This window comes from Spea bombifrons, chromosome 5 (assembly GCF_027358695.1).
Source record: "Spea bombifrons isolate aSpeBom1 chromosome 5, aSpeBom1.2.pri, whole genome shotgun sequence".
In the NCBI taxonomy this organism is placed as follows: Eukaryota; Metazoa; Chordata; class Amphibia; order Anura; family Pelobatidae; genus Spea; species Spea bombifrons.
Window position 1 is genome coordinate 15,809,488 of NC_071091.1, and position 13,697 is coordinate 15,823,184.

General features: G+C 37.3%; 1 protein-coding gene across 3 annotated transcripts in view; it reads left to right on the forward strand.

The window, feature by feature from the left end:
• The window catches only part of CDK14 (cyclin dependent kinase 14), a 202,502-nt gene that overhangs the window by 87,771 nt on the left and 101,034 nt on the right, over positions 1-13,697 (forward strand). For all 3 annotated transcript variants that reach the window (XM_053468070.1, XM_053468069.1, XM_053468071.1), the window contains one exon: positions 7,938-8,000. In XM_053468070.1, coding sequence (XP_053324045.1) covers positions 7,938-8,000 — 63 coding nt within the window. The remainder of the gene's footprint in view (positions 1-7,937; positions 8,001-13,697) is intronic.

Sequence of the window (13,697 nt, forward strand, 5' to 3'; positions counted from 1 at the left end):
AGGATGCTACATAAGAGAAGCCACGTTAGGTTTATTTGTAGTATATGCAATAAAATTAATGCTTTCATACTTTCACACCTAAGCCAATTTTCACCTGCTTAGTGGGCAGGTAAGTGGTAGTCGAGCCATAAGACATACAGCCCCACGTCGCTGGAGAAACCACATTTTAACTGTCTACATCTCACATTTTGAAAAGTATACACAATACGGTCCATTTACTAAAGGAGTGGGGGGTGACAGGAGAATTTGCAGGAGAGTTGTGTTTTCATATTCACTTTACTATACATTATGAAGGGCCATCCCCAGTAATGTTCTGCTGCATGAAGAGCTTGGTAGGCCCTGTTTAATGCATGGTTAACTATACAAGATTCTTCATAGCCTCCTTAACCATTGAATTATACATTATAGAGAGGTCAAGGAGTTGAAACCACAACTCTCCTGCAAACTCTCTGGACAACTCTCCCTTTATTGAATAAATCCTATTGTGACAGGGATTTATCTTTTAATGCTTACTAAATGAAAAATATTTATTTTGTTAATTGAAAAAGAGCCCAATTCCAGGTTTACCAGGTTAAACATATGTTTCCTCCTTAGCTGTAACTGAGCCTGTTAGGTTCTCCTTGGATTGTATCTCTATAGCCCTTCTCTCTCCCTCTCTCGCTCTGGCATGTTGTGTTCCAATGAAGCTGGTGCTTTCTTGATTGAAAATCTGCCCATATACTTTTCAAAAGGCCATTAAACTACTCGTTTCTGTTCTTGACAGATTTCAAAGAGTTTCTTGTTGTGAAAGAGAGCTTATCAGAGTCAGTGGAACTACTGGTGCATATGAAATGTGTGTTCTGCCTTCACCAGGACAGAAAGCCTTGCAACAGTCTTGGTGCTTTAGAGAAACAAAACAATGTGTTTGCTGCATGATGTCATTTCCAGAACCCACATAGCATCATTTTTGTTTTAATTCATGAGCGCTCACACGTTTCAGGCTTAACATGATGGAAATGCGGTTGGATATTCTTTCTGTTGTATTTGAAGGCATCAAGCTTTGCATGCATCTCAGGCATATGACAGCCACAGCCAATTAGGGAGACATATGAGTTCACAGTGTCATTTATACATTACTTACTTTCAGGAGAACCGCATGTGTATATATTTTTTATTTTTTGGTGACAACTAAATTTAAAAATGCATTTTCGACAAACCAACCAACCATGCTTCCCCAGAAAATGTAACCTTCTTACATACTATTTCTTGCAGTAGGCAATCACTACAGGGATTCCTTAGTTATGGTTAAAACACTGGGTCTGGGTGTCTATCTTATTTAACTCATTCGCTGGCTGCCACTAGGTAGTGTAAGCAGGGACCGTACATCTGCGCATGCTTTGCAGCATTCCCATTGGGGCCAGTGGAATCTGATCACTATTCTGGAATCGGAGTAGCAGCAGAAAACAATTGATGTGTTCTGGAGTATAGAGTGGCAGTTGAACCTTTTAGTTATTCTTCACACTGCCTTGTAAACATCTTAGCTCTCGGTCTAAAGGTCCTAGGGGTATATTTGCCAGTACCTTGGGAGTCCCAGGATTTATTTTATGGTTCTGTTTTTATTTTGCTGTACCGTTTTTATCACTCTTAAAATAATGTGCTCGAGACTTTGCTACGGGATTCACTAGAACGTTCTCATGATGTTATTTGAACCACATTTATGCAAATGTTTTTGCAGTCATTGAAACTTAATTAAAGGAATGCTTTATTAGGTGTTATATTGGCCCTTCTGCCACTTGAGAAGCGTCTTCCCTTTACCACTCGTTATTGTTCCATCAATCTCTCACGTTCTGTGAATTCACTGAGAAAATACAAAGCGTATAATGTGGGCATGATTCCTAAAAAATGCACTTCAAATTCTTAATCCCTAATTATGCATTTTTATAATTCCATGATTAGCAGAGGTGGCATTCAATGTTAATAGTGTATTTCTGAGTGGTTGTCAAGGTTTAAAGGTGGACTCCCACCATACATATATGTAACATTTGTTGCAACAAGTCTAAAAACCTTATCATTTATTTCTGTTTCACACGAGGATTCACCTACCCGGGATCCTCTTGCAAGTGACGTTAAAAGTTGAAAAAAGAGCAAAATGTGTCTTCACTTCCGATAATATTCTGGCTTCATGTGCTGAGCCTCTGACTAGTACAGGCTCTTAGTGTCCGAAGTCCGGCTAGGAAAGGCTACCCTACATTTAAAACATATTGCGAATACAGGAACTAAGGGACACCCATGCAAAACCTTATGCAAATATCTGTTGTTTCTCCTTCATGTAACAAAAACCTACTTAGCGCACAAAATAGAACGCCTACAGAAAACAGCAATAGTTCCCCTTTAAGTAATATTTTGCAATGGAACATAATTTGAGTCCATATATTGTTGCATTTAGCCCCGCTATATGTTTTAATGTACATGTGAAAACATGGTGTATCAGTGGCATATGTTAATTTATAGCAAGGATGCTATAAATTAATGCGGGCATCGTTTTTTTTAAAGAATTGGTGGGGTCTCATAAATTGGGTGAGGTTCTGATTGCTTGGACACAGCTGTTCCGAGTAGGAAATAAACGTAATAATTGATTGTGTCTCGTGAAAGCCAGAATAAATGAGATAATTAGTTCTTACCTAATTTAAAAAAAATCTGCTTCTTTTGTTTTATCGTTAAGGAAATATTTTTATTTTTACAGAAGAGTAAGCTTTGAGTGTTAGGAAATATTTCTCTCCGCACATTACTAGAGAGATGTGCAAAGCCTCTTTTTGTTTTTACATATATACACGAGTATTATCTAGTTTGCTAATATGCATGCAGAAATAGAATGCACTTTACATGAACCCAATAAATTATTTTGCTTTGTCAATTTCAATCTGGTCAAATTTCACAATTCATAGGACTGTGTGCTCCAACTTAGCTGATTAATTAAAATGGTTTGAAATGGTTACAGGATTCTACCCATGCGTTCCTATTTTATTCTGTAAGATATTAGCCAGTTGTATTTTTATATATTTCATTGAATTCTCACCTTGCAGTATTCATAAATATTGTTTTAGCTTTATTTTAAGTTTATCAGGTGCATTGTATTAGGAAATGAGCCAGTGGAGTAGATATGCGTGTCAAGTAGGATATGCTTCCATCAATGTCTGACCCAGAATAATGTGCATTTTCACCATTTACAAATATACCGTATTTGCTCGATTATAAGACGACCCCCCAAAATCAAAATATTAATTTAGGAAAAAAAACAAAGCCTGAATATAAGACGACCCTATAGGAAAAAAGTTTTACTAGTAAATATTATTTCATGTAAACTAATTTTCATATGTAATAAAAGCTATGATTGAGAAAAACATATATTTTTTATTTCCTTTTATTTGCCAACCTGCCCCCCCCAGTTATGCACATCTGCCCCCAGGCTTGCCACTCTGCCCCCAGAAATGCCTTATACCCCCCTATTTGCCACTCTGCCCCATGATGTGCCTTTTAACCCTCTATATGCCACTATGCCTCCAGAAATGTCTTATACCCTCCTATATGTCACTGTGCCCCATGATATGCCTTTTAACCCCCTATATGCCCCTCTGCCCCATGATATGCCTTATACCCCTATATGCCACTCTGGCATATAGGGGGTTAAAAGGCATATCATGGCGCTGAGTGGCATATAGGGGGTTAAAAAGCATTTCTGGAGGTATATATATATAACTGCTAACAGCAATCACACTCCTATCAAGCCAAGGCAGCCAGTACATGCTGGGACCTGGGGATGATAGTAGTGTGATTACAGCCTCCCTATGCCATGCTACCACCATCACCCCCCTTACACATCCATGCTGTCACACACACACTCATTCACAAACATTTAAATACTCATTCATTCCATTAATCACACATACTTGCTCAAACCCCCCACCCCCTTACCTGAGCTACAGATCTCCCAGGGCCCCGGCTGTGCGAGCAACTTCTCTGGCCCGCCCCCAGAGGAAGGAGGGGGGAGGTAGAGTTATGTGAGGACTGTGCTAGCTTCCTGTTCTCCTGCTGCTAGTAGCAGCGACCAAAACCCGGTAAGCAGCCTGGCCCCAGCAGAATGAGGTCTGATTAGAAGACGACCTCCATTAGAAGACGAGGGGTATTTTTCAGAACATTTGCTCTGAAAAAAACCTCGTCTTATAATCGAGCAAATACGGTAATAATCTGCAATTTGGCAAGTTGCAGTTAGCTGTTTCATTTTTGTGTCTTTTCACCTCTGACGTAGCAAAGAAGATTAAATCTTCCACGTTGTTTCTAACCGTTTCTAAGAAGAAAGGCTTCTTTGCCTGACAGTGGCGTTCCAGCTCATCCAAATGGCTTATGAATCCTTGTAAATGACACTACAGCTAACACTGAACATATGTGACATTTTCCAATTATAAAATTCAAATATATATATATAATTTTAAACTTCTTTTATTCAAAGAGGATATTTCATAGAAAAAAAACGTAGACAAAAGAGAACCAAGAGTACAGAATGCTATCCTTTTCAGTAGCGAGTACCTATGTACTCTACAAAGTGAAAAGAAAAATACAATGTGGAATAATACACAATGAATTGTGTGAATGTGTACTGGAAACATGTTTTCTATAACTTTAATGGGATTATTTGAGTTCATATCTCGAATTCATAATGTGACTCTCTTTATAAAGGGGCGACCATAAATATTTACTGCCTTAATCCTCTCTAGGACAAAGTGACTAGGGGTGATGAAGAAAAAAATATGTATGCATAATACAAAAATATTTCGGTATTGAATATATGCTTTTGTGTACCTATTCATATAGTTTTATACCTGATCATAAACATATTTTTAATATATTAAAAATACATATTTCAAAGCCAATAAGCACCCTTAGCAGAGTTACTGATCCTTTTCCCATAGCTGCTTTTCGGGTTTTCAGTAGCACAGTGAGTCAAAACTAGGCTCACGCACCCTGTGCTCTTAACACATTTCATGTTAAGCAACTAAACATACTTTCTCGTTGAAAAATTGCTTCGATCGATGAAAAATAACAAAGCAAACACAATGTAACTGCAACTTTAAGAACAATTAAAAGATAAAGCTCTCAATCTTACCACCATGTAGACCAGTGCAATAGCACCGACAGTGAAAAGTTATGAAGTTCTGGCAGGTGATTATGTTCTATGATAAAGTAAGATGTATAAAGTTTATAATATATAACTTGGCCACAGCTTGACTTGACAATAAAAGGCGGAAGTACCAAGAAAAGTTTATGCAATATAACTTGTTTCAATTTAGTCTCCCAATTGTAGTTCGCATTTCATTTATTTCATCGGCAGGGCTTCTGAAAAATGGAATAAAAACATGATTGTCTTCTCTTGTTTCCTGGGGCTGGATGTTCTTTGTTGGATCGAAATCTGAATGTTGATAAAAGGTTTTAAAGAGAATTTAGTTTTGGTGATAATTGTTAGTGGAAAACATTTTAAAATGTGAAATAGGTTACTTGAGGGTACCACTGGACTCGCTTCTTTAATTGGCTTCTTGTGGCCATAATCAAAGACAACCCCAACTCACCTGCTGCCAGTGCATGTACAAGACATTTAAGAAACATCAAGGCGATGCCCAGTACACCTGCCTGTGTGAGATGTTGGCGAGCAGAGGGATCGGTTCATTGCCAATTGCCTCTCTATTTGACTCGCACACTGCCGCCTCCATGAGGAGGTAAGGTCAGCATCTTTTTTATAAGAACAATTTCCATACCATAAGGTAGCTAAAATAGAACAGAAAAAAATGATTTCCGGATTACACTTCGATGCATGTTTAAATACCTATTGCACATTTAAATGTTAATGTTAATTAACTTTGGTAAACAGGAAAAAAAAATTACAAGTACAATTATATTAGCAGCTGTTGACCAATACATGTTCAATGTTTCACACGTTTTCTGTTGGTGTTCTAGATCTTTAATACTACCTAAACTGCGTTTGACTGTTGGTTTGATGTTCTTATTGTGGAAATGTGGAAGCTACTGTTAGCTTTATGCCAAATCTTTCAAAATGTTCCACTTTTGACTCATCGGTCCTTAGAATATTATGGCCTCCTGGATAATCTATGAGTTCTTGGTATTTTGATGGGCTGACCACTCCTGGGAAAGATCACTACTTCCATCCAAGTTTTCTTTATTTGCAGATAATGGCTCTCTCAGTGGTTTGCTGGAGTGCCAGAGCATTAGAAGTGGCTTTGTAACCCTTTCAAGGCTGATAGACGTCAATGACTTTGTTTCTCATCTGTTCTTCAATTGCTTTAGAAACTATACTGACCATTGTGCACACAGTCCTAGACAGACTCGGTTTGTTTACTTGAAAGAAGATGGCAACATTGCCAATGGGATCTTGTACCCATTGATATTCCAGATATATTGTCAGAAATACTTCAAGTGCCTTGCAACACTTTCCAAAAAAACATGAGCTATGCACAAACAAAACAATGTTTTAGTTCAGTGGTAAATCACTCATTTGCATTTTTTTATATTCATATATTTTTTTTTGCCCCTTACATATATTTGTAGCTTTGAATACATTTTGTTATTGGGTAATATTATCGTGAATAGCTTTCATTTGTGTTTTGCAACCTTTCTAGTTGCTCTCCTTTTAGTGAAGGTTAATGCTCTGTTACAGCCAGGGTATGTATTAGCGTCTGTAGTTTTTCTCTCCACAATCGAGATTATTAACTCAGGCACTTTGCGATTATGGTCTGCTTCTGCGTTTGAGAAGGTTTTTTAGGAACGAAAGAAAGGAGTGGGGTTAATAGAGGTGGAAGTATGCAATAAGTACTGGTGACACTTTAGCAAGAGTTGAAATTCAAGGGAAGAGAGAGACAATAATTCAAGTCGAATGAAGTAAAGCCAATGAACATGTTCAGCGGGTTCAACAAATACTGCATCCATTATATACTTATACCAGGGAGGCTCTATGTTCTTAGACCAAAGATAGGGTCCCCCCCTGCGTACTGTATATAAACCAATAGAAGAATTATTATTAACTTTAGTTATTTAAATGTAAATTAATACTTGTTTAAGTTTCACCCCTCTCTTCGCCATTTATCCTTTATGGGACCCTGTAGATCCAAAGGTACCCTAAGTAGCTGCTGAAATGACTTGGTTTAGATCATGTATACAGGTGTAACAATGACATCAAATCATTATTTAAATGATATATAATTAAAAACTTTACATCTTATAGCTCCTTGGTTTTTGTTTTAGAGCTTAAAAAAAAAGTAAAAAAGCAAGGAAGAAACTGTATTGGTTCAAGGAAAGTAGAATCCATCTGAAGAAGAGACTTATGATTGATTTATGTGATATGCACCTTTTTATGTATTGGCTGCCTGACTAGATACTTCATTTAAAATACAAACAAAAGAAATAATAAAAAAAAATAATCTAGGTAATTAAGCCTAATTTTTTCTGGATATTATGAATATAATTTTTTTAACATAGCAAAAATGCTAATTCATGTAATGTCCCTTTACTGCCATGAATGTAAAGGGCCTGGTATGTTTGGTGACGACTGTTACATAATACTTAGATATAGAGCTATGGAATCTGCTCTTTTTAAATAGTATGTTATACTGTAATTTGAAGTAATTATATACAGTAATGGGGGAACGCGTACTGTTATTGCACAGAAAAAATAAATGCTGTGAGTGCGGCTCGAGTACATGTACAATGCTTCTGAACAATAAGCTCAAAACTGGCAAATTGCCCGCTTACAACCCTGACGTATGTGGTTCTTGGTTCTATTTCATTATAATTTACTGTGCCGAAGAGGTAGCATTGTTTTTCATATAGACACATCGATATGTAGGAGAGAGGGGCCATTAAGACTAAATTATTCTTTCTTTTTTTTGATCCAGCACACAGATCTATGTCAGTACATGGACAAACACCCAGGAGGTCTGCATCCAGAGAATGTGAAGGTAAGATAATGTCATGTTTTCAACACACACACACACACTTCACAAGACCAAACAAACGATCCTGAGATACGGTTTTGTGTTGTGAAAACATATATGATTCTGTGTCTGCGATACTTGCTTCAAGGGCAGCGTGCCCAGAATACGAGTGCTTAGAGATGTTATCTTTTTTTTCATTTACCTCTATGGGACTTCTTAAATAACTTTTACCTTAAATAATTCTTATATGTCCAACAGCCCTATGCCTCTTTTGACAAAAGGCAACAAGAATGAATAGGTTTTTTCTCTCCTTGGTCCGTGAGGACCTTTGCTTTCCAGATGTAATGAGTCCGTTGGGATGTCCTTCAGTATTGATCTGTCTGTTTGGCTTCTCCAGATAATTCCAAGCTCTGACCCGTCTGAGCACATCATGGGAAGACCCTGTCAATGTTGTTGATATGTATTTAGTTTTGATGGTATCTTCTATTCTGTTGAGTTGAATGAAGAGCAGAATAGACCAGTTTTATCTATGTCACTTGTTTGGTGGTAAATAAGAATACAGAGCATACAGACATTGTGTTCGTAGAAGTGACGATCATTTGTAGACCAGGCCATCACGAGTGAGCACAATTCAAGTTATGTAATATTTAAAATACTAAAACAAGTTATTTGAAAGTCACCCGTATGTCATCTCTGCCCTATTGTTTGGTTGCTGATATTTGCTGCTTGCTTTGAACAGCGTTTCTACGCGTAGGTGAGGGGAAAGGAAAGGATTTCAGCAAACAAGCCCTGCCAGAGGCTGCCACCATTCTCATTTGTACGAGCTAAACTTGTGGGCTGGATAATAGATCTCTAAAACAGTTACACTGATTGACAAACAAAACGCACCAGCTATGGGGGTTTTCAAAGGGACAGTCCAGTGCCTCATACAGCACCAACAATGAAGAACCCATATTAAAGTACTGTTGGTATTTTATGCATTCTTTACCTGTAAGAAGGAAAAAAAAGTGCTTACACTACCATTCAAAAGTTTGGGGTCACAGCTAATTAGACATTTCTAACATAATTGCTAAAGGGTTTTCCAAATGATCAATTAGCCTTTTAAACTTAAACTTGGATTAGTGAACACATCTTGCCATTGGAACACAGGAGTGATGGGAGTGATAAAGGTCCTCTGTACACCTATAAAGATATTCCATTAAAAATCAGCACTTTCCAGCTACAATAGTCATTTAAAACATCAAAACCATCTGGATTTCTGATTCTATATGACCCAAGATGTTTGAACAGTAGTGAACCTGGTAAACATTCTGCAGGTACAGAGCTCCAGCGCATTTCCCCTTTTGCATCAGTTTTGGCTGCTAGAAGCAGACAATCACGGGCAGGAGAGCGCACCTCTTACAATCCGTGTGAGCAATTCCTGCTCATGCGTGTGGGGATAGGGGTCTAGTTAGATCCCCTGGGACTCCTGCACGAGCCGGCACTGGATCTGACCACATGCATACTGTTAACCGGACCGTGTGTTTGCCTGTACACATTTCCAGCAAGCTGAAGAATAACTAGTGGGATTCCTTTACAATACAGTGGATATAAAAAGTCTACACACCCCTGTTAAAATGCCAGGTTCTTGCGATGTTAAAGAATGAGACAAAGATAAATAATTTAAGAACTTTTTCCACCTTTGATGTGACCTATAACGTGAACAATTCAACTGCAATACAAGCTGAAATCTTTGAGGGAAAATAGTCGATGGTGAAAAGGAGGCAGTGAGCGCACAGGGTAGGCATGATGGCTGCACTATTGACTTGTTAGACTGCCAAAGGAATGTTATTGATGGAGGAATAGAAAATAAAAAGTACATTTTAGAGATATTAAGTTTTAAGAATTGTGCCGACATCCAGTTAGAAACAGAGGCAAAGTATTTGGTGACATGATCAAAGAGGGAAGGGGATAAATAAGGAAAGAAAAGGGAAATCAGCATACAGGTGGTACGGTAAGCCATAAAGGACAAAACTAGCTTGTCGCGGAAGGCTTGTACATACCTATTTATATAAATATAAATCACGCTGGGTATAGCACGTAGCTCACTGTGTCAGGTTGGCCCACAGGCAATTTAGTTGGGCTGTGGTTAAGCGAGAGGGCATATTCTGGATCAAATCCCAGGAGATCTTTAGTGTATGATTGCAGAAGGCTTTACTTTACTACAGTAATTACATTTCACTTTTAGATAGACTTTCATGAATATGCGACACCCCGAATAAATCCATCTCACTTTATCATGCTGAAAATCATAGCCTTCTGTAAGTAAGCCGTATGTTATTTGCTCGCGTGCGCTTATAGTATAAAATATAAAGTAGTATAGTATAAAGTATACAGCATTCTTATTTGTTTACTAAGAAACTTTATTATTAAGGAGGGAAACTACATTAAAATATAAGGAATACAGTAGAATCACAGGCTACTGTGAAAATTCGCTTGTATTGTTTACAGAGCGCCAGCGATATTCAGCAGTAAATTATTTATTTAAGAAAAGAAGATTAGTTGTATTTTTTGTTTAAGCACAACGTACCATACTTTATTCTTAAGGCTACAAAAAGACTGCACTGACCAATTGGGGATATCATGTGCCCTAGGCGTAGGTCTAGGCCAGAATACGCCACCGGGAAGCATACTGGTTTGAAGCACCAGACCTTCTAAGTGGGTACCAAAAGGTCCTTTAAAGCTTTTATTATGTACTGCATGCCTTGTCGTGTATTATGTTTTATATGTTTCAGAGCACCAATGCCTTTACCATGCTTTAGATACTTTTTATGCCTAGCATATAGTCTATTCAGCCCCCTAAAAGCTATTCTGAGCTATAATAATGCATGTAGAAAGCCTACATTTCCCAAATGCACTAAATTATGGGTAAGAACTGAAGGCCGATATTTTCCTTTAAATTTACAGGAAGGTTTTTCCTGTGTTTTGTATGTTTGCACTGACCTCCGTAGATACAACTGCTGTTCTTTATTCCAAAGAGCTAAAATGGTAAAGTAACGGGTTATCAAGTTTCTGTGCTGCTTTTGCTAAGTAGCGCATTAAAAAATATACTACATTATATTTCTAATTGATTCTATCTCTGTATACATTTTGTTATGGGAATTCCATTGCAAATCCAACATGTTTTAGTTTGACATTTCTTTCAGTGGGATTACTGGGATGTATTTTTTGTGAATAAGATAAGTACATAAAAATAATCTAATATACTAGTAATATACTACAATACATAATTATATACTAGTATATAATACAGAGAACCCAATTTAGGAGGGAAGTGTTCTTCAGACCTTTTTCCCATGAACCCGTGCCTCCACATACAGGACGCATACAGGAGCACCATCGCAGACATGACCCTTCCTGTACTCAAAGTACGTGCGAGACCAATGGTCCTCAAGGAGGCTTGATTTATTTCTTTTTCTCTTTGGATCCACAGAATGACAATAAATTGTGTTAATTGTTATGAATACTGTGCAAAGCGGGTTTGCTGGCTTTCATCGAGTTGCATTTTTAATTTTATTATCTGCTATGTAATCTAAGCTATGCATGAGGTCTTCTTTATCATTTTAGACACCGGACCCCTGTTGTGTTATTGGCCATGACAATCTGTCTCTGTCACTTTTCAGGAAACAGCTGGGAAAGCTACAGGGGTATTCTATATATATTGGAATTATTAATTCTGGATCCTGTCAATCTCAAGTGCAGAACAGCAGAGATATTTTGTTTTTGTAGGTATAATAGGTATTAACCACTACCTGCCATAACAATATAGACCCAGAGTTACCGTAGATGATTGTAGCCAAGGCTGAATAACACGTATCAGACCGTGTTAAATGTTTTCATCGACATGTTACTGCCTGTTTATTGCAAGAATAAAAAAAAACAGTCTTCTTTATTAGGCTAATAGTGATTAAAGTGTGTTAATCTGACAAAGGGAACACTGTTTCGATCAATTGTTGTAGTTTTTGGACGCTGCAATAAATATTAATAAACACACTGCTAAAGCATTGTGTTTTGTGGCATTTTTGTACAACATGTATCCCTGAAACAGATGCTGATCGTTGTGTTCTGGCATCAGTACACAGAAAATCAATAATACGCAGCGAGAGCCAGTATGTCGACAGCTCACCAGATGTTGCATATCCTTAAGAATAATGTTAACATTTTGTATTATTCCCTGAATTTTGAAATGCTATGTTTATATATCATGTTATATCATGACCTTTGTTGCTTACTTTCACACCGGCCTCACAAAAGGTTCCACTCGACACATTAACCATTCTGTTCGCTAGTCTGGGTTGTCGGTCTCATCCGGTTGAGTTTCAAATTTCAAGGCTCATCTAGCTGTTGATGTTGATTGCCGTGGAGTTGGACTCAATAGCTTTCTAATTGACAGTCAGTTTGTTTAGTTGCATTAATTTATTGGAGGCCGCTGCATCCTGAACATTATGGTCAGTTTTGTGGGGTTGGTATCCTTGTTCATCTTGACTGCTAACTCTGCTGACCTTGACTGCCCTTGAATAGTCAGATTATAATGCTTCCCAGTGAGACGTGACATGAATTAAGTCATCGAGTCAACTTGATATTGGGTAGGTTTGGGAGTCAAGTTGATTTCAATGAAGTGGCTCAAATAAAACCTGTTTGATTGAGATGGCCTAAACAGCTCGACTCCGCTCAGCCTTTAGTAAATAGACCGGATTCTTTGTAAGGCCAGAAATCTAGGAACAAGTAGGTGCTTAAAAAAAAAACAACAAAAAAAAAACAATGTACACCGCGCAATGTATTTGTTTTTATTCTTTTTTTACATGTATATGGATCCTGCGTTATGAGAATGAAGGTGCCATTTCTTTTGCACATTGGTGTAATTACTGCACAACTCACCTGTTTATGTTTATTACGTTTATACTCTAAATCTTCAAAAATTCTGTTGGTGAGATGAGGGCTCCTGTTTTTAGTATAGCATGATTTTCTGTTCATTTTGGGAAAGACCTCTCCACCTAATGTATCGAGTTGTCTTAGTCATACCCCTTGATTATATGTATTGTATTAAGCACTGCGTAAATTGTTGGCGCTATATAAATAAAAGATAATAATAATAAGTAAATCAATGGAATGACATGGGTTCTTTCACTTTCTTAGCTAACTTTTATTTTATTCCTCTCTCGTGCTTTGTTTATAATCTTTTCCTTTTAGGTAGTTGGGAATTCTAATCTGCTCTAATATTTAACAGGACTCTCTATGATTTAAATTATCGTGATGTATGGATTGTTATTGGACTTTCAGTAGACATTTGTTTTTTTGTGATGTTTTTTTATATTTTGAGGACAGTGGGGAAAGTTATGTATAATTTGTAGCCTTACATTACAGCTAAATCTTGCACTTTGCAGTCTTTTTATTGCCTTTTCAGTGCATTTTGCAGTCTTTATTGCCTTTTCTTTTGGATTTAGCTAGTGTTTGTTCCTTCTGTGAGTGGTTGCTGCAACATATTATTTCCGTAATGAGACGTCACATCGTTTTTCAATTTACTCCACATGTATGTATAACTGTTTGCGACAATGTTTCCAGCTTGTGAAACATCTTGAGATGTAAGGAGTGGATGTAGGACAGATGTAATTCTACTTTGCAACACTACTTTAAAAAGTACATGAAAAAAGTAAATACTTTTGTTTTCTGCCTAAATAAATC